General features: G+C 41.6%; 1 protein-coding gene across 1 annotated transcript in view; it reads left to right on the top strand.

Annotated features, from left to right (window-relative positions):
- Nucleotides 1–22,559, top strand: part of LOC118117273 (cilia- and flagella-associated protein 251-like) — a 62,620-nt gene that overhangs the window by 11,737 nt on the left and 28,324 nt on the right. The window contains exons 3-5 of the mRNA XM_035169382.2: nt 5,741–5,818; nt 19,895–20,143; nt 20,338–20,877. Of these exons, the coding sequence (XP_035025273.1) occupies nt 19,964–20,143; nt 20,338–20,877 (720 nt within the window). The 5' untranslated portion in view covers nt 5,741–5,818; nt 19,895–19,963. The remainder of the gene's footprint in view (nt 1–5,740; nt 5,819–19,894; nt 20,144–20,337; nt 20,878–22,559) is intronic.

The raw sequence follows: 22,559 nt of genomic DNA, 5'->3' as shown, positions 1-22,559 counted from the left end.
TGGAAAAGATGAACCGAATGAGCCACTTGTTGGTAATTAGTTGGCTGTAGTACTGTGGTATATCACATTAAAGTTGCTGCAAGAAGATTATGTGAAAATTACATAAACAGTGACGCATGTTGATCAATGGGATGCTTCGTCATTTCAACTTTGTTTTTAGCATTTTTAATAATTCGATTTATCAAAAATACTTTCAGGACTCATGTTTAAATCCTCCGATGAAGTTTTGTCTTAAACATTTGGGTCACAGATTTTGCCCTTATGTTATTGCACCTGACTGATCTGATGTGAAGCAGAAATTGGTTTATTTTCTTAACTTGACAAACAATATCTTCAACTTGAAGCGCTGGAAGCACATCTGGAAAAAATACACCTCACTGCAAGAACGGCTTCCTGTCGGGTTCAGGGCCTTACTCTGCTCTCTAAGAACATCTGTGTCCTGAAGAAGCCACTTTACTCATAGATACTTACAATAAACTACCTACCACTGCTTTATTATCAGCTGCATTTGAAATGCATTTAATTCTGCCCCAGTTTCATGTCCTGTGAAATAAACCAAAGGTCAGATCCAGAGATCCGGTTTCCACTTGGATGTTTTTCTTCATTCAGTGTGTTGGAGCATTAATGTAACATCGTATCTGCAGGCTGAATGTTGATGAGATGCAAATTAGGCCCGAGGCAAAATATCAAATCAAATACGCAATGCTTAACATAGAAACGTATCCCTACAGTGTTTTATTTATTACTATATCAAACAAACATATTTAGTGTCCATAGCGATGTGTGTCTACTTTGTGCATCTGTTTTGGAGGGTTAGAGTTCAGTTTGTCAGGCACATCCCATTCTATACCAGTTTACTGTGAGACACTAAAGTTTACTTTTTCTTTGCAAAGATGACATAACAATTAATTACATCATAGGCCAGGTTTACTTTGAAGGCAGGGGTTCTGAAAATCCTCCTGCAACCCTTGTTCAGTGTCTCGTGATGCCCCCGGGGGGTCCTGACCCCGAGTTCTAAAGGTTGTAAGGTTGTGAAAATGTCAACAGATTTTCCAGAAAATTGGCCAAAGGTTAGAAATATTGTTTTTGCGTCCACTACCATGATTTGAGTAAACTCTGTGGATTCAACCTCTTAATGATGGAAATATGATATAAATGTTTGTTTCTCTTCGTGGCTCCACACATGTGATGCTTTGTCTCTGCCACAGTTATTCTTAGAGCAGCAGAATAAGGTGAGGTTCATGAACGTCACAATTGAGTCACTGTCTGGTTCCATTGAGCTTTGTTGCATCTTTTATTTGATGCGCCAACTTTTCCCTCTTCAGCCAGGTTTTGGTGAAATTTGATATCAGCATTTCCATTCAGGGTTTCAGTTCCATAAAATAGTTGGATGTTAACCTACCTATTTAGATCACTATGCATCTATCTTGATGCCAGAAGGGGGGAGGGAAATTGGCTTGATATCAAAATATTTGCAAAAGCATGAATAGAATTTTCTTTGTTGTAATAACATTAATCAGCTCTGAATCAACAATGTCCTCTAAACATGCTGTCTCATTAATCCTGCCTCCTCATTAGTTACTGTTTTGTTTTGTAATGCCTGCTCTGCCTGATTGAGATGTGAGCTAGTTTTCTGAAGGGAAATAATTCACTTTTTCAACTCCTTGGACTCGCAGCTGTGGATTGTGTCACGATTGTGATGTTCAGGTCTCGGTTGCTTGCCGCAGAAAGGTCCAGGACTTGGAGGAAGAAGCTGTTGAGTAGGTGGGGTCACAGAGGAAATGAGGCTACATTCCAGCACTGATTTATGAAGTGTCTTTCACACTCTCTGTACCGCTTGCTAGTTCGCAGCTGCTCCAGACAGTTTGCTGACTGTAGTGGAGCTTTAACCATCTCAGCCTGCATATTAAAAGGAAGTCATTAGCCGCTATATGAGCAAATTTGATACCGTGTGGTCGGCTAAGTGAATTGCTTTTCACCAGCACATCATCCCTGCATAGTTTGCCTCTGAAGCGGACACATTCTTTGCCTGCTCTTGGCATCCATATTTTTTGCGCCTGTGGTTTTCATTCATCAAAGAAACTTCCTGAATGATGCTGTCACTTAAACCACAGAGCTGGAAACTGAAGCTTGATGCTGACAAACCACGGAATGAGTCACGTCTTAGCAGTAGGTCCAGCGTGACGAGACTTGGCCTGTTTTATTATTAATCTGTGAGACGCTCCAGCTCTGCTGTGTGAGAACATGTCGATCAGACCGGGCTCAAAGTTCACACCTGCAACCGGAATAAAGAAACATTCTTGTGACACCCCTGGGATTGTCTGACTATTTTGGAATACCGGTATATAACCCACAGTATACATGTTTGGCACATTAAGCTCGCAGTGGAAAGTATTGCATCTATTATGTGACCCATGTGGATTACACACAGCATCCTGTTTAACCTGGAGCAGTGATCCCTGATTACGTTTCAGTGTGCACCCTCCAACATATTTCAGAATAAAGTCCAGGATGAAATATGTACAGGCTCTTATTTCATTCACATGATGCTGAGAATGTCTCAAACTGCCCTTTCCCGTTTTAATCATCTTCCAGTTAAATGTTGCATGATTCTTCCAATATTTCCAAAATGAACTATTCTTTAGAGGACCTCAGAGTGCTATTACGCTTCTGTTTAGTATTTTAATGGTATTTTGGTGCAGCTCCCAGTTATTTTTGTTGTGCAACTTTTAGCTTTTATGATACAATAACAGGAGTTTAGGCTATGCTATGAAATAAAGTGTTTATATAGGTTAAATGCTTATTTTTAATAAAATTTGCTTTAAGTCATCAGATAATTGATTTAAGGTAAAACCTACTCTTACTGCTTTCTCCAATTAATCCAAATATTGTCAATTTCCTTGGTGTGGGATCAATAAAGTCCTACATTCTTGTATATATTTTGTCTTCCCTTTTCAAAGAGGACAGTTTCTAACAGAGGACAATTAGTTTTTTCCCTGAAGATGTTCTTCGCCCTCATACTTAAACCAGAGTTACTCAAACTGAACTGAGGCCAGGAAAGACGGCAGTTGCATTCCTCCACGTGGACTCGTTTTATTTGGCACATCCAGATACAGCTGACCCAGTCTGAAGTTGGAGGCATCGATGTGTTCGAGTCACACAAAGGCCTCTGGGTAACATTCACGACCTTTCCTAGAAAGCTGTGGGTCAGTCCTACTGGTAAAAACGTTTTAAGACGGCTTATTTAGTTTCTGAACACAGGAGTGGAGCTCACAGAGACGGCAAAAGAGAAGCGGCAGATGTCTGTGTCCTTGTTAAGAACAGGATAGTGGAAAGAAAACTTGGTAGTGTTCTCCTCAATATCACACGCTATATGTATCTCTATTCTTTCATCTCCCCTGTTTAATTTGGAGGCAGATATCTTTGATTTGTCTTTTGGGAGTGTGCCCTCATCAGATGATGACTAAATACAACGTAATGAGAAGGAGAGAGGGGTATGATTTACGTCAAATCAGGGATACTGTGGCTATATGGCATGGTCCGCCAACATCTGCCTGCAGAGGTGCCCTGAAACCAGATTTTGAACTTTTATTTTATTTTTTAAAACACTGGAGATTTAGTTTTTTTGTATTCTTCTATATCTGAGTGAGCATATATTAGAATAAAGCATGAAAATGGCCCAAAAATTAACTGTGAGCGTGTTGTTGTGAACAGGTCTGACCCAGAGCATCTCCTGCTGTTCTTCATATGAGAAAGGCAAACTCCAGAAAATATACGGACCCAATTTTATGGACATTTTCCAGTCTTAAAACGGATTATACACACGGTTTGTGCAACGATGGGTTGATGCGCTCTCCTACAACCTCAAAAAATTATTCAATGAAAAATGTATTGCATTTAAATGAGAAAATCCACAACCGTACATTATGTCAACTGCATAGTTAATGCCTTATTAACGCTAAAGGACGTTAAACAGATGGTGAAAATACTGAATTGTTCTTTTCAGCTTTTAGTCTTTCATTTTGCTAATATGCAGTGGGGAACCAAAACTCTGAGACCACCTCACTTGAATTTACTGTATAATGTCTGAAGATATTAAATATTTCACACACTGTGTTGAATTTTGATTTGGTTTGCACTTATCTTAAAAAGCCCAACATTTACTTTTGTCTTGAACACAATCAAACCTCTTATTCACATCTGGAAGCCTCCCCCAGTAGCTTTTATCCAACATCCTTACAACAAATAATGAAGTGACTCTCTGCTACTTTAATCCTCCACTTTGTTGAGAATCGAGTTTACATACTCTCTATCTCTGAAAGTTGAATTCTAACATTTTCTATCTGTCGAGCATCTTTCTGTCTCACGATTATCAAATGTCAAACAGCTGGATCGCCTGCCTGGGCATCTGTTCGTTTCCCAGAGCTTGATGTGCATATCCAGTTTTGTTTACGTCAACTCAGAAATCCTATTCTCTCCACACAAGCCAATTCCTTGACATTGCTGTGGAATCCATTGGGCCGAATTATGTTTGTAGGCAGCTGCTCAAAACCAACCGCTCAGTCTATCACAGGAAAACACCTTTGTCTATATAGTATGACCTGTTATTAAGCAAGTTATATCTTAAAGTACAGTAATTAGTTGACCAAGTTAGGGCAATTTTTATTTTGTACATATAAGTTTTGGGATTTTGATATTTCACATGGATCTATTGTTGTAGAAAAGCCATTCATGTTCAGAAACAGATCTTATCCTTAGGTGACTGTTTTTCTAGCTCAAGGCTCAACAGGCAAAAAGTTTTACTTCGTTTTTTTGGGGTGTTGATTTGTGAACACGTATTAGGTCCAAATAACCAGCTGGAAGCTATGTTAGCTGTTAGCTTAGTCACCTGTGTTCAAAGTTTATATCGGTGCAGCTTATGAATCCAGGTGAAACATACAGAGCGCTGAGGTTACAGGGATTTTGGTCGTTGGTAGTTTTGATGCTGGGTCACATCCATTGGACAGTTAAAAGTCAAATGTAGCAGACAGCAGCTTCTTTTAATCATTTATGAATAGGAAAAACGACTTTTCCCAAATGCTCAATGTAGAGCTGCTTAAATCTCATAAAACGCGAGAACATTGAGAATGAACTTAAAAACGAGGGGGAAAATATCTTGTGCCAAATGTTTATAGGCTCTAAAGACACATGGCGTCTACCATCAAGTGTTGTACCACAGGAGTTGACAGAGGCCATTAAGTCCACAAGTTTTTAGAAGGACACTTGGTAGAGTTCACACCTGTGAAGATTACCTCCGCTGCTCCAACTCCATCCAACACCGACATTTCTTTACCAAAAAGTTAAAAAATTTAATTTTCAAATAAGCATTACAGTGTTAATGCTGTTAGCTGTGCACTGGTTTGTCATCAGCTGCCTCCTGTTCTCTTCCCATCAGACGAGACAGGAAGAAGTGACACATCTACGGCACTGACTCACTGCTGCATGCCGATGCAGGTGTCATACGTTGTGCCAGGTTGTTGAATAGCTCCGTTGTATAGTTTCTTTGGCAAACCTTTGGAAGAACTGGCGTGTTCGGTCTTGGTTTCGGAGGATAAACTGTGAAAATCCCTGTGTTCTTATCTCACTTCTCTGGCCCTCCAGCTTTCTCCTCTCGTGTTCCAGATGGCCCCACGGCTTGTTAACTCTTGGACGACCTCTGAGATCACTGCACTGACAGCTCCTTCTCGCTCTTTGTCCACAGAAAGAATCAACCCATAGACTAGGACCTGGAGTCAAGAAGACCAATTGTGGCTTGAACAAAAGGCAGACAGAGAGAACTGTAAGTAAACACCGCAGCTGTATGAACTGTGTATGTGTGTGGCTTCTGCTCCACGGAATGCTTATTGCATACGTTTACATACAGACCAGTGAGGTCTGTGGTCGTTTGAATGGTCGAGTACATCTGCGTTGTTAACAGACAAACAAAGATGTTGTATCTTGGTGAATTTCTTTTTGCATGTTGGGATCAAAATATTCAACAGATGGCTGCAGATGTACAACAGCCATTTACGAGGCTCCTTTCTCAGTTCTCCTTTGCTCCAGTCGTGTATATTGTTCAAAGCACAGGTTATGTAGTATCACTTCTGCTTGTGAACAGCGTTGTATTGACAAGCTGTGTTAAACCCTGGAAGACAAACAATGAACAAAGCCAACAAGGACACTGTTGACGCGATGATGCTAATATGTGCATTTCCTCCATTTAAAGGTGAAGAGAAGTAGCCTGGTTGACAATCTCTTCCAACATATAGGCCCTTTGACAGTTTCACACATTGACCAATACTTCTGCATTCATTGACAGACAAAATAATATGTCAGGTGACTGTTGGTTGTTTGGTGTCGTCAACAGCTGAGTGGATGTAAGCTTGAACCCAGTGGATTCCTAGCAACACATTTCCCATGTGACTGTTATCCAGTGAATTTATTCCCGCTCAACCACGTCATCAGCCACCGTAAATATGTTATTTTTATTATTTCCTATAGGAAATTGGAGTTTTAATAATGCTGAATACTTTATCAGTTATTTAACTGCGTGATTAATTCAAGTGCTTTACAGGAAGGGCTCAGAACTAAAGTAAACGACAGGAAGAGATGAAAATAATGAATAGGAACAGCACAAAATTACAAATGGGCAAAGTCAGAGGTTTTACACTCCTCTAAATTCCTTATGGAGGATTTTGTAAAGTCTTTGTTTTCATGTTTTAGGAGCAGGTGTGAAGACATTTTCCTTCTTGATGTAAAACAGTATTATTGTTAGAAATCCACCATTTTTGCAAAAAGTCTTATTTTTAAGACTTCACTCCCCTGCAACTTATCTAAATCAATAAGTAATCTGCTCTCTATTTCCTCAAATAACTGATAAATCCTACAGTATTAAATAACACAAAGTGATAAAATTGCAAAACCTAAAAATAATTGAGATGCACAAGGCCAAAAGTAAAACAGCTGAAAAAGCTTTGCCAAAACAAAACCCTTGTGTGACGTGTTGCACATCAGAGAACTTGATCTGCCTCAGCTTCCTGTTTAAAGATGTGTAAACCACGTGTCATATAACACGGTGGAAAAAAAATGCCTCAGAGATCAAGGACAAGAAAATGATCGCACTGGTCGAGGTACGGAAGGCCCCACCCTGTGTTTTCATTGTCAGCATCTCGGGCAGGAAGCAGACTGTTCACACTTCCGCACGAGACACAGTGGAAGTTGTTCACGTTGTTGTGAGCAAACAGGAGGTGAATTTGCTAAGAGGCATCCAAGGTGCGTGTCGGGGTCATGTGCTGAAGTTCGTGGGGAAGCGAGAAGTGGTGTGAATAGCTGCAGCACAAGTTGACTGACATATAGCTTCACGTTTGTAGTGTAGTGTGTTGACATCTGTAGGCACAGTAACCCACATTTTCACACAGTCGGGGTGATGCATGTGTTTATTACAAACGACTACCTAATGTGTTTGTGGTGTATTCAGTGCTCAGTCCTGTGAGGGAGGGAAGGGATTCTTCCTCAAAGCCCAAGAGTGTGGCGCAAGTCCTGAATAATTCATTCCAGGCACGCGCCGTTGAATTAAAGGTAAAGTGATAGCACGTAGCAGAACCTGCGCTTAGCTCACTGCTGCATTTTTAAAGTGCGGACGGGCACTCGAATGTCAAAATGTTAAAACTGTCTTTCACCTAAAACCCCGGTCCCCGCAACTGGATGAAGTACATTTGATATGGAGTTTGAATAATTCAGATGAAGGTTGTAGGATTGAATTTTCATCATGTGTAACTTCCTTATTTGTATCCCAGTGTCATCTCCCGTTTGCTCAGGACTTGAATACTCAATAGGGCGTCCTCTGGCAAAACTGTACCGTGTATAAAAACATGAAGAAAAACCCCGTAAATGAGTTATTTGTGTGAGTTGTGTGTCTCCATCATGCTGCCTCTCAGTGCGTTTCAAACGACACAAGCTGCAGCTAAAGAGTCACTAGACATGTGGTCATTACCTCAGTAATAATGATTGTATGACTGCTCTGTATAATCAGCCATAATCGAGCAAGACGTGACCTTTGTCTATGAATGATGACATTGTCTGTTCAATGGGAAACTGTCCTGTTGCGAGCATGAGACTGAAAAGATAAATATAACAAGATTCCCGTGTTTAATCTAGAAAACAAAGCACTTTGGTATAAGTGCCATCATGGAAGCTGCCTGCTTGGTGCCGCTTTTTGAAGGAGATTTAGCTCTTTTAGGTTCAACATATAAAGGAACAGATGAATAGGGTCTAATGAAAAAGTACTGGCGTGCTGCTGGATTCATGTGGGGAGAAGTGCACCGTTATCGTTTCCTGAAAAGGTCCTATGAAATTTGAATTGGAAACTGCTTCCTAAGCAGGTCGGTGAAAGGGACTGAGATTTAACTATCCTCTGTGTCGCTCCCTAATCGGTCCCACACCTCTCACCCACTCATTCTTTGTAAATAATTCAGAACAGCCTTTTGCCTGCTCCTGAGATGAGCAAACGCACATCTGAAGGGGAGGGAAAGAAATCGCTGCTGATGCACATTTGAGAAGTCCGGTGAGTTTGAAAAACTTTACTTTCATTTCAGATTTCTTTAGCTCGGGATCAACGTCAAGTTTGTCAAATGATCTCAAGTCCAATCATAAATTACTGATGAAAACTGTCTGTAGTGAATGTGGTGTCGGTATCTTCTTTAAACAAATCATTAACTTGTCTACATGAAAGAAGAACAGTTGTTCTTTTTGTGAGATTGTTGTGTTAGCAGTTAAAAATGAAGCATGACCGACTGACAACTTAAGTAGAAAATTGCCTTTGGGCGACTTAATGTTGCGACTCTGTGTTGAGAGATGAGTTCTGATCATTGTCTAATCATGTGACGTGTGTTGTTTACACACGGGTAAGTAACGCTTTATCACATCCCTAAATTCACCCAATGAGACTATATATCAGCAGGCTACATGAATTTAGCTACTTCTGCTAAAGTCACAAAACATCATCTGCTCACTAGATTTACATCACAATGAGAACATTTTGATGGATCAAATAATGTGAAATATTCCACCAACAGACTTTGTCCTCTGAGACAGATGTTGGTTACAATCCTGCATGAGGTTTCTGCCTGTGCCCACTAGAGTGCAGCCTAGTCAGAGGGGAAACTGCAAGATCAGTTCTACAGTGTGGGCATGCTGAGGAGTTTCATTGTTTATGGGATACATTAATTTATATTGGTGTGCAATTTTTAATCAACTCTTTTGGTACTAGAATAAGTTACGAGTAGTGCCAAGTTTTTCTTGTATAAACAATAATTTTTCAACTGCACAACCATCTTTTAGTTTTTTTATGTACATTTGTTGTTTGTAAGTTATCGTCTATTTAAAAACCCAAACAAACAAAAGTGGAAATGTCTTAAATGGATTTAGAGGAGGATGTTAAAGAGGGATTAGTATTTCCATCCTTTTAGCATTCTCTGCTTCCAATTACAGCGATTGTGCTGTTAGGCCTGTTTAGTTCCTCACTAAATGAGATTCTTTGTGTCATATTACCTTCCTTTTCTCATTCTCTACCAGAGTGGCTGCCGCTCTGTCTGTAGCCTTTCAACACTGCCTTTTGTCAGCATGTAAACACGGATCTCTGACACTCTGAGACACATTTTAACAGTTAAATAAACCCTGAATACACAAACAAATTACGTCAGTGTTGTGCATCTTTTTTCTTTTTGATTTGAATGTAAAAATCAAGTTATCACAATCCCCATTTCAAATGGATATGATGGCTGAGGGTACAGATCATATCATTTGGCCCATTTATGCCATGAATGGGTTTTATGGTGAAAATCACACCATGTAGACTTAAATTCCAGCTTATACAGGGTTTGATCACAAAAATGAGATGTTAAGTTTGACTACAGCATGATGGGATCGGCATGTGGTGTAGTGATGCCACATTTAGTTCCACCATGGGGGAAGATTAAACTGTGACACAGCTGTTTTTTCCAGCCACATTGTTATTGTCTGTGATGAGCACGGTTATCATCATCATCCAGAGGATAGGTTGACGTGGTTTGTGGTTCTAGTCGCATTCACCTTCAGACTGCTGTTCTATTTTGTATTGAGACCTATATTAAGAATTGTTATTTTCAAAACTCTGTTTCCATGTCCACAGATCACCAGCATAACCATTTAAACCTTTAATAGATTTAAAAAACATGGTATTAACGTTAAATGGACTTTACCTACTTCACTCACTATAAACGAATCAATAGTTTCATCCAATGCTTCTGCTCATTGAGTCCGAGAAACAGAACAGATTATTATAGAGCACATTATTGATCAGTAAAGCCTTTTCTCAGTTAATGTATTGCTAAATATTAGTTGTGTGTGTGTGCACTTGAGAATTGTGTAGTTATTTACTCGTGCTTTAAAAAATTGAAATATAGTCATGTACCATTGCAACTGGCTCACCGGTGTGTGATACAGCTTCTGTGTGTAAACCTTGTCGTTCATCTGAAACCTTCTGGTTATGGTGCAGTGAGTCTCCACTTTATGGATCAATACTGAAGCAGTGAGCTGACACAGTGAAAAGCAATATTCATAAATAATGAACAGGGCACCCTTTCACCCTGCCCTGTCTAATGGGTCCTGGCCATGAAAAGAAGAAATCTGTAAATGTAATGCTTGTATGTGTGATTTTTAGATAAAGCAGAACTGTTCTATTCTGCTTTAATGTAAGCTGCTGTGTACATTAGGTGAAGGTTGGTGCTTGTGTTTTTAGAATTAAAGCTACTATCTGTCCCTGTCCTGGGTTGACAGTGCTACATTTCCCTTTTATAGATTGTTTTTGGAGATCGCAGATAGGGGTCTCTGTGTTCGACACGTTCAATTTCTCTCCTGATGTGCTGTTTGTTCCAGGGAGATAGCAGCCTGGTATTTGAGGAAATCTCTGTTGCAATGAATCACAGGGAGGTGTCACATTTAGTAGCACTCCCATCAACGGCACAAAGACGCACCGGTGAGTGAGCGCACAGAAGAGCTTTAAGTGCTTCATCATTATCCTTCCCTCCACCTTTCATGTTGAACGCATTTGGCAGGTGGTCACAGCTGCACACCGAAGCATGATGGGCCTCACCCAGGTAATCTGATGGAACAATAATGGTTCTTGCCAGTTTTGTAATAACCACCTAAAAGGAGACTAATGGCAGATGATTTTTTAGAGCGAATCGCTTTGCATCATTAAATGAATAACCGTACAGGGTGGACAGCCCAGGTCCAGAGATGGTTAACTATTCTCTGTGGATGCACACTTTATTGGGCTGTTAAAGGGTGTATTCAAACATGAAACCGGATTTATAGGTGATAGATTCGAATATGATCTCAGTGTGAATCTATTATTGGAGGTTAATGGACCCATGTTTGTTCAGAGCATTGAAAAACAGACGAGGCGTATCTGCTCGACATGACTTTTCTTTTTGAGTAGTCACAAACAGACTAGTTACAGCTAGTATTTGTACAGTATGGACGACAGAATACCACAAGTTGTTGTCTATTATTAAAGTGAGACAATAACCTCTATAGAGTGATGGGAAAAGTTGTATTTTTAGTTATGGCTGTTCTCTTCTGGTGTTTTTCCTCTTTTCCACAAGCTTGACTGATTCACTTGTTGCTCATGTGAGATGGAGGCTGTGGATGTTTGAAGACAAGTGATTAATGAAGCTGTTTATAAACGTACTCATCACAATGTCAGCCGTCGTGGTTCACGTAAACATATCTCGCATCGAAATATAACGAGGAAAATGATGAGAGAGAATATTGTTGCTTCATCTACCGTATCCCTCAAGGTTTCGATTGATTTATTGTTGTCTGTATTGACTCCTAACCATCCTGCATAATAACCAGAGTCACAAAAGCAATAATAAATCCCAGCTCACCAGTATTGATTCATCAGATAATCTCATAATTCCCCAAAACTCACGACTTCAGATATTTAGTTCGCGTCATTCAAGTTTTTCAAACGACTATTTGTCTGTCGGGCGTTAAACGTCATCACATGCTGTGAAATTTCAGGACACTTTCCTGCTGGATTCTCACATAGGCTCATTTTCCTGACATTTTCCTTGGGGGTTGGCAGGAAAAATTCGGGAAAATGCCTGGAGCGTCGGACACTTGTGTTCTTACATAACGTTCCCTCCTGATAATTTCAGGAAAATTCCTGGAGTTCAGTGCATGTCTGTAAGCAGCTTTAGTTACCTATTTTGCAGCATCCGCCTAGCCTTTGGCGTTTTCACCTTCTACGTTTGTATGATTTCGAAACAATCACTTGATGCTACTTTGTGTATGCGCTATTAATAGCAAGCGGCTGCCGTTCCTTTAAGAGAGGGCTCATTGTCAGCTTTTGTCAGCCTATCTTTGCTACACGGCTATCTCTCCCTGCTGGCCTTCTGGCTTCATCAACTCTAACTATTAGCTTCTGCACAACACGACGTTCACTTTGTGCCCACGCGTCACTGAGCTCATAAGGTTAAAGAGCTACGCAGACAATGTGTGGTCTCACTGAAGCAGGGACAGATGTTGACACACGAGGGAATTAGGAAGGATGCACTTGGATTGCAGATGTTTAAACTGTAAATAATCACAAACATGCAAGCTGTATGCACAATATTATACTGTCTATGTAGTTTATCTAAAAAAAGCTTACTTGCCTTTTCAGGTTTTCTTGATCAATGAGTGAAATAGTTACATATTACAATTGTCCATTTTATTTAACTGATTATAACAAAGATCATTACAGCATCTTAGATTATTACCATGATAATCCTTTCTTCAGTTTTTCTCCTCAATGCTTTCCCTTAAGCCTTCCCCCGCTGCATCCTGTTTATCTGTCCTACTGGTGCATGCAGCGATTTCTTGATATTCTATTTATTGCTTCCTCAATTAATGGTAAATCTAGAGGGCTTGAATTTCACATGAGTGAAGCACTTTTATCGGCAAGTTGGAGAAGCTCAGTCTGAGTGGTTTACCACTGGAGCTGCGAGTCGCGGCGGCAGCAGCAGCAGGAGGAGGAGGGTGTACAGTGGTGACAGTTGCTTTGACGGGGGATAGCATCCTCATTGCACAGCAGCCGAAGGCAGTGGAGGGAGAGGAAAGAAACGGATGGAAATTGAGCGAGACGAAAGGGACGGGTGGCAGACACAGAATCCTGTGTATTATTTGCAGAATCAGGAAAAGCTGCTTGGCAAACAGGGGGGGAAGCTACAGCAGGAGGCGCGTGTCTGCTCAGAGACTGAAGTACAGCAGAGGGAGTGGAGTAAGTGGGAAGCAATCTCGAGGGAAATGCACCGACAAACTGTACTTACCAAGTCAAGTGCCCCCACTGTGGATTAAGGTGAGCGTCAGAATCTGTATTATGTTGACTGTAGATAAGACCGACCTGTTCTCGGCGACGGAATACCTGTGGATCAGCTGCACCATGTGGAATACATCACAGAAGAGCCATTAGCGGGGAAGACAACTGAAGGAATTCGACAGGGACCAAGGAAGTGGCTTCGGCTCCGTAGCCTCTTTTTGCTTGTCCCCCCACAACACGTGTGTGTGTGTGTAACCCCAGACAGTAGACAGGCTACTAATGAGCAAGTCGATGTGTGGCTGTGGCTGCAGCTTCATCTCCTCTCTGATGAAGAGACTGGGCCGCACGGCTTGCTGCTCAGATCTCCTCTCCTGCAGCCATACTTCAGAGCAGCTGCAGCGACTGGCCACAGGCTGCCCACCTCAACCAAAGGTAACGGTGCGTCTGCATCCACTGACACAGCCACGGCGGTGTGTGAAATGCAGGAAACAAATCGGCCTAAATATAACAGCATAAAAGAACCGAGTGCAGAAGTCTTGTTTATCTTTGTCCGAAACAATCTCTCGCGTATAAGAACTGCGCTACCAGGGAGAGAGCAGCCCAGTAATTGATTCTTTAATGGAACCAGGTGATTTAATGGGTGTCTGGCTGCCTTGACAACAGTGGACTTGCTTTCAGCTAGCAGTCATTTAAATGGATGCCTTCAGTCTGCCGGTGGTTTACAGTGATTGCTGCGCCCCCGCCCCCCCCCTCAATAGGAGAAGCTTTTTCTAATGGAACAAATAAAAGCCAAACAAGATTGTGTGTGTGTGTGTGTGTGTGTGTGTGTGTGTGTGTGTGTGTGTGTGTGTGTGTGTGTGTGTGTGTGTGTGTGTGTGTGTGTGTGTGTGTGTGTGTGTGTGTGTGTGTGTGTGAGAGACTTTGCTATAACACAGGCTTCTGCCTCATGGCTCTAGCTTCTAGGGTTCCCTCTGTTTCATTGCTTGTTATGCACATGACTGTTTTAATAGTTTGCTTCCACTGACTGTCCCTGCTGGCAGCTTCCCATTTTCACAGCAGAGGAGATTGATTCTCTTGGTTCCAAAGAAGATTTATGCTCATGAGTAATGTCAGAAATCCACAAAGGAAAGGATTTTGAATGACTCGATGTATTATTGGGCAACAGCCCAATAATTTGGCAAGTCATTGTCTTCCGGAGAAGGCATTGTCACAGGATGAAGTGCTTCACTGCAGAAATGACTGTGGAAATGAATGCCCCTTTTACTTGAGCAGCTCCGGAATTGAGGTTTCACTTTCCTCCTTTGAGACATCACAGGGTACCAGCTTGAAACGGAGCCATCGATTAATGGCTCCAGCATCGAACTGAATACACAAAGATTTCAACAAACGCGGTGTATTTTTAGGAATCCAGGAAATGGTTCCTCTAATTCCATTTCTCAGAGTGAGAAAGTAAGAAATCCTCATAACTCTATTTGCTTTTGTGTCACATGTTGCAGTTTCTAAGAAGGCAGGTACGAAGAAGAAAGTGTTCTTTAGCTTGGGAACACTATCATTGGTTTCCTCAGTCTTCCCTCACATCCCTCTGTTAATATTTGAGAATCTAAGTGGAGCGACTATACATCCGCTGCTCGATCTATATCTGTTACAATGTGAACAGCCAATATTTCCTCCAGGCTCTCCCACTGTTCTATTAAGGTCACATTGGTGTGATATATTGCTGCCATTTGGGGGGTTTCAGCCCTCCTTATTCTCAACCAGGTTTATGTGATATCCGTTTCCAGTAGCCTCGAAACGATTGATCCTCCTTTAAGTCAGGTTTCATCTTCTCACAGCTGGAAAGTCCTGTCAAGCTTTAGCCCCCCCCCAGAATCTTAGTTTCCACAATCTATCATCAAAAATCTCCATGATAGCATTTTAATCTTAGGTATAGATACTTCGATATTCAACTTGCACATCACTGATTAACAACCAAGGATTTCATCAGTAGAAAGCTATATTAATTCTTTGGCCAGAATCATTTCAGTGTACAAGATTACCTCAGTTAATGGTATAATAAGAGAATCATCTCACCCCATTAACCCAAACTCTGGTGACAGATGTTTTTTCTCTGTGTTTATGAAACATTACCTTCTCAGCAATCTTATAACTAGTATTTAAGGCACTGGAGCACATGATTAATGGGTTATGCTCAGGGTTTAAATTGTACTTTTAGCCAATGGCTGACAAACTGAAAAATTACCCAGACTTTCTATGTTTGGATGTTTTTGTTTTGTCTTTTTCCTCTGCCCTTTCCTCTTCTGCTCTCCTTTCCTCCTTTTGTCTCTTTCCTCATCTGTTTCTCCCTGAGCTCCATCTCCCACCTTTTACCTTTGTTCCCTCACTGTATATCCAGGTATACAAATAATTAGTAATTAAAAGACTTCAGTGGCAGTTTGCGTGTCTCCAGTGCTTTGCTCTGTAAACACAGTCCAACTGCACCTATGTCAATGTAACACATTAACATAGGTGCAGTTACAGTCTGTTGAGGAACATTAGCCTCTCCTGGTGTGTGAGAGAAGCAAAAGCACGATGCCACCACAGAAATGTGTGAGCCATTAGGGGTGTAGTCACCTTCAAAACAGTCTGTAGGTTGCTGTGTAGTACTTACTTAAAAGAAAGAGAGCTGGGGTAAGAGCTAAGCTAACCCAGCTTGGAGAGAGCATTGAGAGAGATGCTTCTTCACCCCCTTTCTAACTTAACACTGGCTTTCATGCTAATGTGTCGTGTTTGTTATCAATGCAATGCTAGAAAGAAAGTACACAGGAAATTAAATCCACAACTAGATCAACACACACAAGGTTCACCAGCCTCACAATACATGATGTCACGCCGTTCAAAGTACATGATGAGCATTTCAATTGAAGCCTCCACCGAATACGTGCGAGTCCTGCGTTTTGGGCTTTATTCACACTTCTATTCAAACAGGATAAACATGCAATAACTGGATCTTCACATCACATCAACAGCATTAACACTACAGTAATCAAGGATACTTAAAATTAGGAGGGTACACAGTGCAGTTAAAATGCCTTTCTCGACCTGATGCATCCCATTGCTTCACAGCACGTGGAGAACTCTGTCCAAGTCCACCCAAGAGAAGCCCACTCTGGCTGAAGTGCCCCATGTTGAGTCTGTGCACAAGGCTAAAGTAAAGTCTGTGTGTGCCACAGCTGTGGCTTTATCTGTGAAGTGCCAACTTGGCACGCCACTCTGAAGAAATCCCATCCCCTCCCCATCAGCAGCCTCTCCAGGGACCGTCTGGATGTATGTTGCGTTGCCAGACTGCTGGGAACACACCATCAATGCTGGTCTATATACAATACGTCTTATTATTCTAAGAAAAGGAAAAAATCCTTTGGCCAGTAAACAACCAAGTAAAGTGATTAAGGACACGATTAATGAGATGGTGTCTAACTTGGAATGCCACAGACTGGTTAATATAAGCAGTAAATACAGGCAGGATATGCTTTAATTAAATTCAGAGGCACAATACTTTTAAAAGGAAGTAAAACTTTTTAATAGAACAAGTTTTTGCTACTGGAATCACTGAAAAAGGCGTTGAATACTTTAGCATCAGCTCTTTTTAATAGTGAAAGTTGACTTTGTCCACATGTTGCAGAACAACATCAGTATTCGTGTGGAGTTTCTTGCCACTGGATGTCAGGTCCAATATTTGTTCTCTTGGCTTTGTTTTGCTTCACTGTGTTCACCAGCTTGTACCATACTGTGTTTTATTCCCTCTGACAGGGCCCATTCTTTTCAATACCAGTGAACCCTTTTGACATTAGTTATTAGATCCTAGGATAATCTAAAAAATATTCATTAGAGCAGCTTTAATTATCAGTTTTACAATACCCTATATGATGCTAATTCACTCCAATAAAGGCTCGCTCTTGTTTATCAAATTAGTACTTGTACCAATGTTTAAAAAAATAGATGAATTGAGCTGTTTTTGGGACTTCAAACCGAGCATGCGTCTTTGATCGTTATCCCATAATCCGAAGGAAAACACATCTAGTTTCTGTGTTCCTTCTCTCTATCTCCCGGGCACCTGTGTCACCTGATTGCACCAGGAGCCACAAATTCACACCTGCGCTCCCCAGCTTCCTATCGCTATTTCCGTCCACTTCACTGCTCTTGCAGGACTAAGAATAGCGGCTGATGAATGAAGCTTGTGTGTGTGCATGTACACAGTCTTTGATCACTACAAGTGTTACTGGAATTTTGTTTTGCTTTCATCTTTCCTTATATCCGCTGCACCTAGCTGCTAATTCAACCATTTCAGAAGAGAACATTATGGGTAATTGACCGTGCTGCTGGTGTAAAGTGTTTGGTTTTTCTCCCCCAGTAAAGTGACCCTGGGTGTCGAGGAAATATTTGTCTGAAAGGTGAATGATGATAATGGCATGAATAGGGAAATCAAATTTTAAAACAACTGATTTCCAGCTATTGTTGCTATTTTTGACGAACACACAAAAAAAAAATAAGAATCACACAAGTGAGTTTAGTGTCTGTCCCTTTTCATCAGTGTCATGCTTTTATTGTGCGTCTATCTCTCTCTTTCTCTGCCTCTGTGCACTGCTCGCAATTATTTGAACTACAATGACAACAAACAAATTTCATGCTGTATTAAGGAAACTAATTACGGAACCTCAGTCATTCCGGTAAAAGGCAGGGACAACTCTAGCTATTCATAGCCTTCCTCTTCTCAGCTCATGAACTGGCACTCCCTACGGGGGGCTGTGCAATTTGAGATCGGTCTAATGCTTCCCACCGCAGCACTGGGACTACGCTGCAAAGAGGATGAGAGAAGCCTTACAAAGGGACCATTGACTTTTTCTCCTCAAGGTCAAAGCAATTGGTTTTTCACTGAAACAGATAAAGAACGCGCACCTTGGAAAATATTTTGTCATCTTTTATGTCGGACACTGGAGATTAGGCGGATTCTTAATTTATTGTAGTTAAGATTAGCTGGAGACCTCATTTGGGCAATGAGAAGACCCATAGGAACCTTTTTAAAGCCACATTAGACTCACACAGTCGTGTGTGTGTGTGTGTGTGTGTGTGTGTGTGTGTGTGTGTGTGTGTGTGTGTGTGTGTGTGTGTGTGTGTGTGTGTGTGTGTGTGTGTGTGTGTGTGTGTGTGTGTGTGAGAGATAGCGTATATCTACATTTTGCTGCCTTGCAACATCAAATGCACTGAAACTTCAGCTCAAGAGAGTTAATGGTTACAGATTAGTTCTGTTGCTTGCTGAGCAATATGCAAAACAAGTTATGTTGTGATAGATTTGATAGAAATTTGAGTCATGATTTTACTGAACATTTTTGTTTAGATGGGGAAAAATGATAGTGTAGCGGACAATGAAAGGTCATGATTCACCAAAGCTTGTTTGGCTTGGATTCTGCATTTTGTGAGGTTATGGGACTCTCTTGTTGTTATGTGGCTTTGCTCTTGCGCCTTTAAGGAGCTGTGGTGTGACTTTGGTAATGGCGTCGCCTTGAGGTGATGAAATGGATGTTGTGATGATGCCATTTTGTCTGTGGTGAGTTGTTGAATGGCCACAGAGGTGTGCGGCCAAAATGAGAAGCTATACTGTCTGGTTCTTCCCAGCGCCTCCTACATTTGCCCGATTTTTCCCGGGGCCTGTACCAGACAACTACGCTCTCTTACATCTGGAGAATATGATCTGGATGTAACTGCGGCTCTGTAGCATCACACTTCTTCATTTATAATCTCATTTATATGTCATTTGTTGTCGGACACTTTTAATTTGAAATAGCTGAGCCTGCATTTCGGGAAAATTGCACCGGTCCCTATTGAGGTTTTGATAATACATCGATTAATTGCACAGCCCTTGTCGCTGGAGCAGGATTCTTGTCTGCGTTGCCACGTCGGTGACTGGTGCATTAGAAGGCGAAGCTGTCTCATGGTAGATGAAGCTCTGGTGCCTGTCTTTCAGTTCCACAAATTATGCAACATATCACTGAAGCAAACTGTTTATGCAGTTGGTTTTCCATTTTAAAAATTTATTTTCCAGCAACACAGCAGATTTTGAAGATGAACAATATCTTTCACTTTCAAAACCTTCGTAAACTCCACAACCGTAAGGTTATTTGTTGGACAATATTCTGGTACATTCAAGCTAAGATTGCTTTTGTATTTGACGGACTGGACTTTATTTATTGGCTTTGTTTTTAGTTGGGATACTAGCTCTCAAGGCTACTCTGTTCTTCCATCCGGATGTGAGTCAGATCCAGTGCTGCTTTGTGACCGGAAGCCCAAAAAAATCACTCCAACTGTCTTGTCTGTTTGCTACTGAGCAGCACAAGTGTCTCTAACAGCAAATGTTGAATGTCCATTATTTTAATTTGAAGGAAAGAACAGAATGAGGCTTATTTACACTTTTATACAGAAGTTATCTGTCTTCAGAGCCTGAAGGCAAAAGCAATCACATTTTAATCATTTGTCTTCTGTCTTTTTTGTGTGTTGCAGAATGCCAAGCCCTTCTCCTCCTCAGACAGCCTAGCGAAGGTCCAGGAGGTAGCAAGCTGGCTTTTGGAAATGAACCAGGATCTGCTGTCGGGGGGCAGCAGCAGCAGGCGGAGTCGGGGGCCGGGGGGTCCGGCAGTGCGAGGTAACGCCGCCTCCACAGCCCGGGCGCCCCAGCAGGCGGCAGAGGAGGGCGACGAGGATGAGCACATGAACCGGGTAGTAGAGGAGGAAGAGCAGCTGCAGCAGAGGGTAAGTGCAACTGATATCAAAGGAAGTTACCTATATGATAATGATTTAGAGGCATATGAAATATAAACTTAAATAAAAGAGGATTATTAAGTTGTAAATAAGTCATATGATTGTGGAAATGTTCTGAAATATTTTTACTCTTATCAAAATGGTGTTATCAAGATTTTTCATCAGAGTTTTTTTTTTTTTCACAGCCTGATGCATCACAGGTTGACGGTGGAAGAGAACAACCATGGGCGCCCAGCGAATCAGGAGCCAGCAACGGCCCTCGCGGAGACGAGGAAGGGGAAGATGGCGAGGACGGCCCGCCAAACGAAGTGAACGGTAGGGAGAAAGGCGCCCGATGGATGTGGGAGTCGGAGCAGAGGCGGCTGCGAGGGCAGCCGCTTGGCGAAGAGGACGAGGAGGAGGAGGAAGAGGAGGAGAACAACAACAGCGGCAGCCACCAAGAGGAGGAGGAGGAGAGGACAGAGGGAGGGGAGCAGCAGCAGGGAGGGGAGGAAGAGGAGAGGGAAGAGGGCGAGGAGGAAGAGGAGGAGGATGAGGACGAGGAAGAGATGGACCAAGACAGTGATGACTTTGAACATTCAGCAGAGAGCGGGAGAGAAGAGGAGGAGGAGGAGGAAGGAGAAGGGGAGGAAGGGCTGCGGTCTCCCTCTCTCAGGAACAATGTGTCTACCCCCAATAACAACCTGGACTCTGGTTGTACACACCAAAGCTCTTCCAACAAGAAGGTAAGAAGCAGTTGTTTGACCTTTTTTCATAGGAATAACATGAGTATACCCCATCTGTGCATTATCCATCATAGCAGGGATCATGTTTCTGTGGCCAAAAATCATTTCTCCCCATTTTCTGGGGGTTGGAGGAGAGTAGGGTTATCACAAAACACGGACATGGAAAACCAAACCCACTTGCATAGTTAGATGCCAGTAAACAAGTCGGGAAAATCAGCTCTATGGATGAACTGATAATTATCACCTCACCACATGTGAAAACTTCCCTTCACTGCACTGGCAGGTAGTGGTACATATTTAAAACAATAGCTCCCCCTTATGGTATACATGTATTACTGCAGTTTCCACAACAAGCCGTGACTGTCTTCAAAAGGAAGAATTAGGATCATTATCCTCAAATACAAGTCTTCAACAAACGCTAGCCACATTTCCACAGTGTCATGGGTCCAGAAAAGATTAATTTGAATTTCTGAAAACTGCAGAACCCTGTAAACAAAGCACATTTCTGTACAAGTGACACTTTGATTGGTTATCTAAGTCTATAAACTTTGGCAGGAAATGCAAGACAGCCAGTTAACAAAGGTCTATCTGTTCATTAGTAAGTGTTTGAAAATGCAGACTCTATTAATTGTTTTGCTGGGCGCTTGACACAACAACTTCATCAGGTGAAGGATTCAGTTCTCAACTCCTGAGGGCTACGGACAAAATGGAAGCTGTTTGATTCCAAATAAAACCCAGTTGTCATGTTCAAAGTATTTCTTAGTCAATTTCAATCTTAAATGCTGTCGTCACAGACAGACATTATGTGCATCAGCTAGTGTTAAACATGCCTTTTACTTATTCATTTTAAGCTTCTAACTCATTTTGTGTGTGTGAGTCAGGTCGTGATGGGAACTCCTTCACCTGAAGGCATCTGTACACCAAAATGCGTCAATTAGTCCACAGTTGTTCTGACTGATTTGATGTAACAATTACATGAATCACATTCTTACAGTTGTACTTTATTCTCTTGACCCTGCGGCGATGGAATATTTTTTTATCTAGATGGTGAGGAGAATGTTCTTTGGCACTTTTAGGACTTTGGAAATAACTTTTTAAATGTTAAAACTGATACTTCCCAATGTAACTCAGATACTATCTATAACCTTGCCGTTATAGATAGTAAGGACTAAAGCTGTCACAGATTTGTTACCATAGTAAACTGCCCCCTTTATTCCCTCTGACAATGGCACACTGCCCACTGAGGAAATCTTATTACTGCTGTTGACGAGCACGTCCCTCGTAACCATCACAGTTGTTTCCTGTATTATGTGTCGTACCTGTGATGTTATGCGTGTCGGAGCCTTTGATTCAGATATCGGCCTTGGTTATATTGGCCTAAATATAGCAGGTAGTGTGAATTTGCTCCTGCGTGTCTGTCACCATCTGACACAGCTGTCAGATAAGTTTGTCAGGGTCTTGGTCCGTGGGCCGGCTGGCTTTGATGTTGAACGTACACATCTTGTTCAGCTGTAGATCCTGAATGCTTGGAATTAGGCGTGGTGCTGAAACAGTTGATTGACATTTATTATCTCTGCCAAGGTCTATTGGTTTGCTCGGTTGTTTTTGCGTAATCCTGATGACATCAAATAGATTCCCATGAAACTCTGCTGAAGGATGACACATGGGCCGAGAAAGAACCA

Source organism: Hippoglossus stenolepis, chromosome 2 (assembly GCF_022539355.2).
Source record: "Hippoglossus stenolepis isolate QCI-W04-F060 chromosome 2, HSTE1.2, whole genome shotgun sequence".
Lineage (NCBI taxonomy): Eukaryota > Metazoa > Chordata > Actinopteri > Pleuronectiformes > Pleuronectidae > Hippoglossus > Hippoglossus stenolepis.
This window is presented reverse-complemented; position numbering and strand designations above follow the sequence as displayed.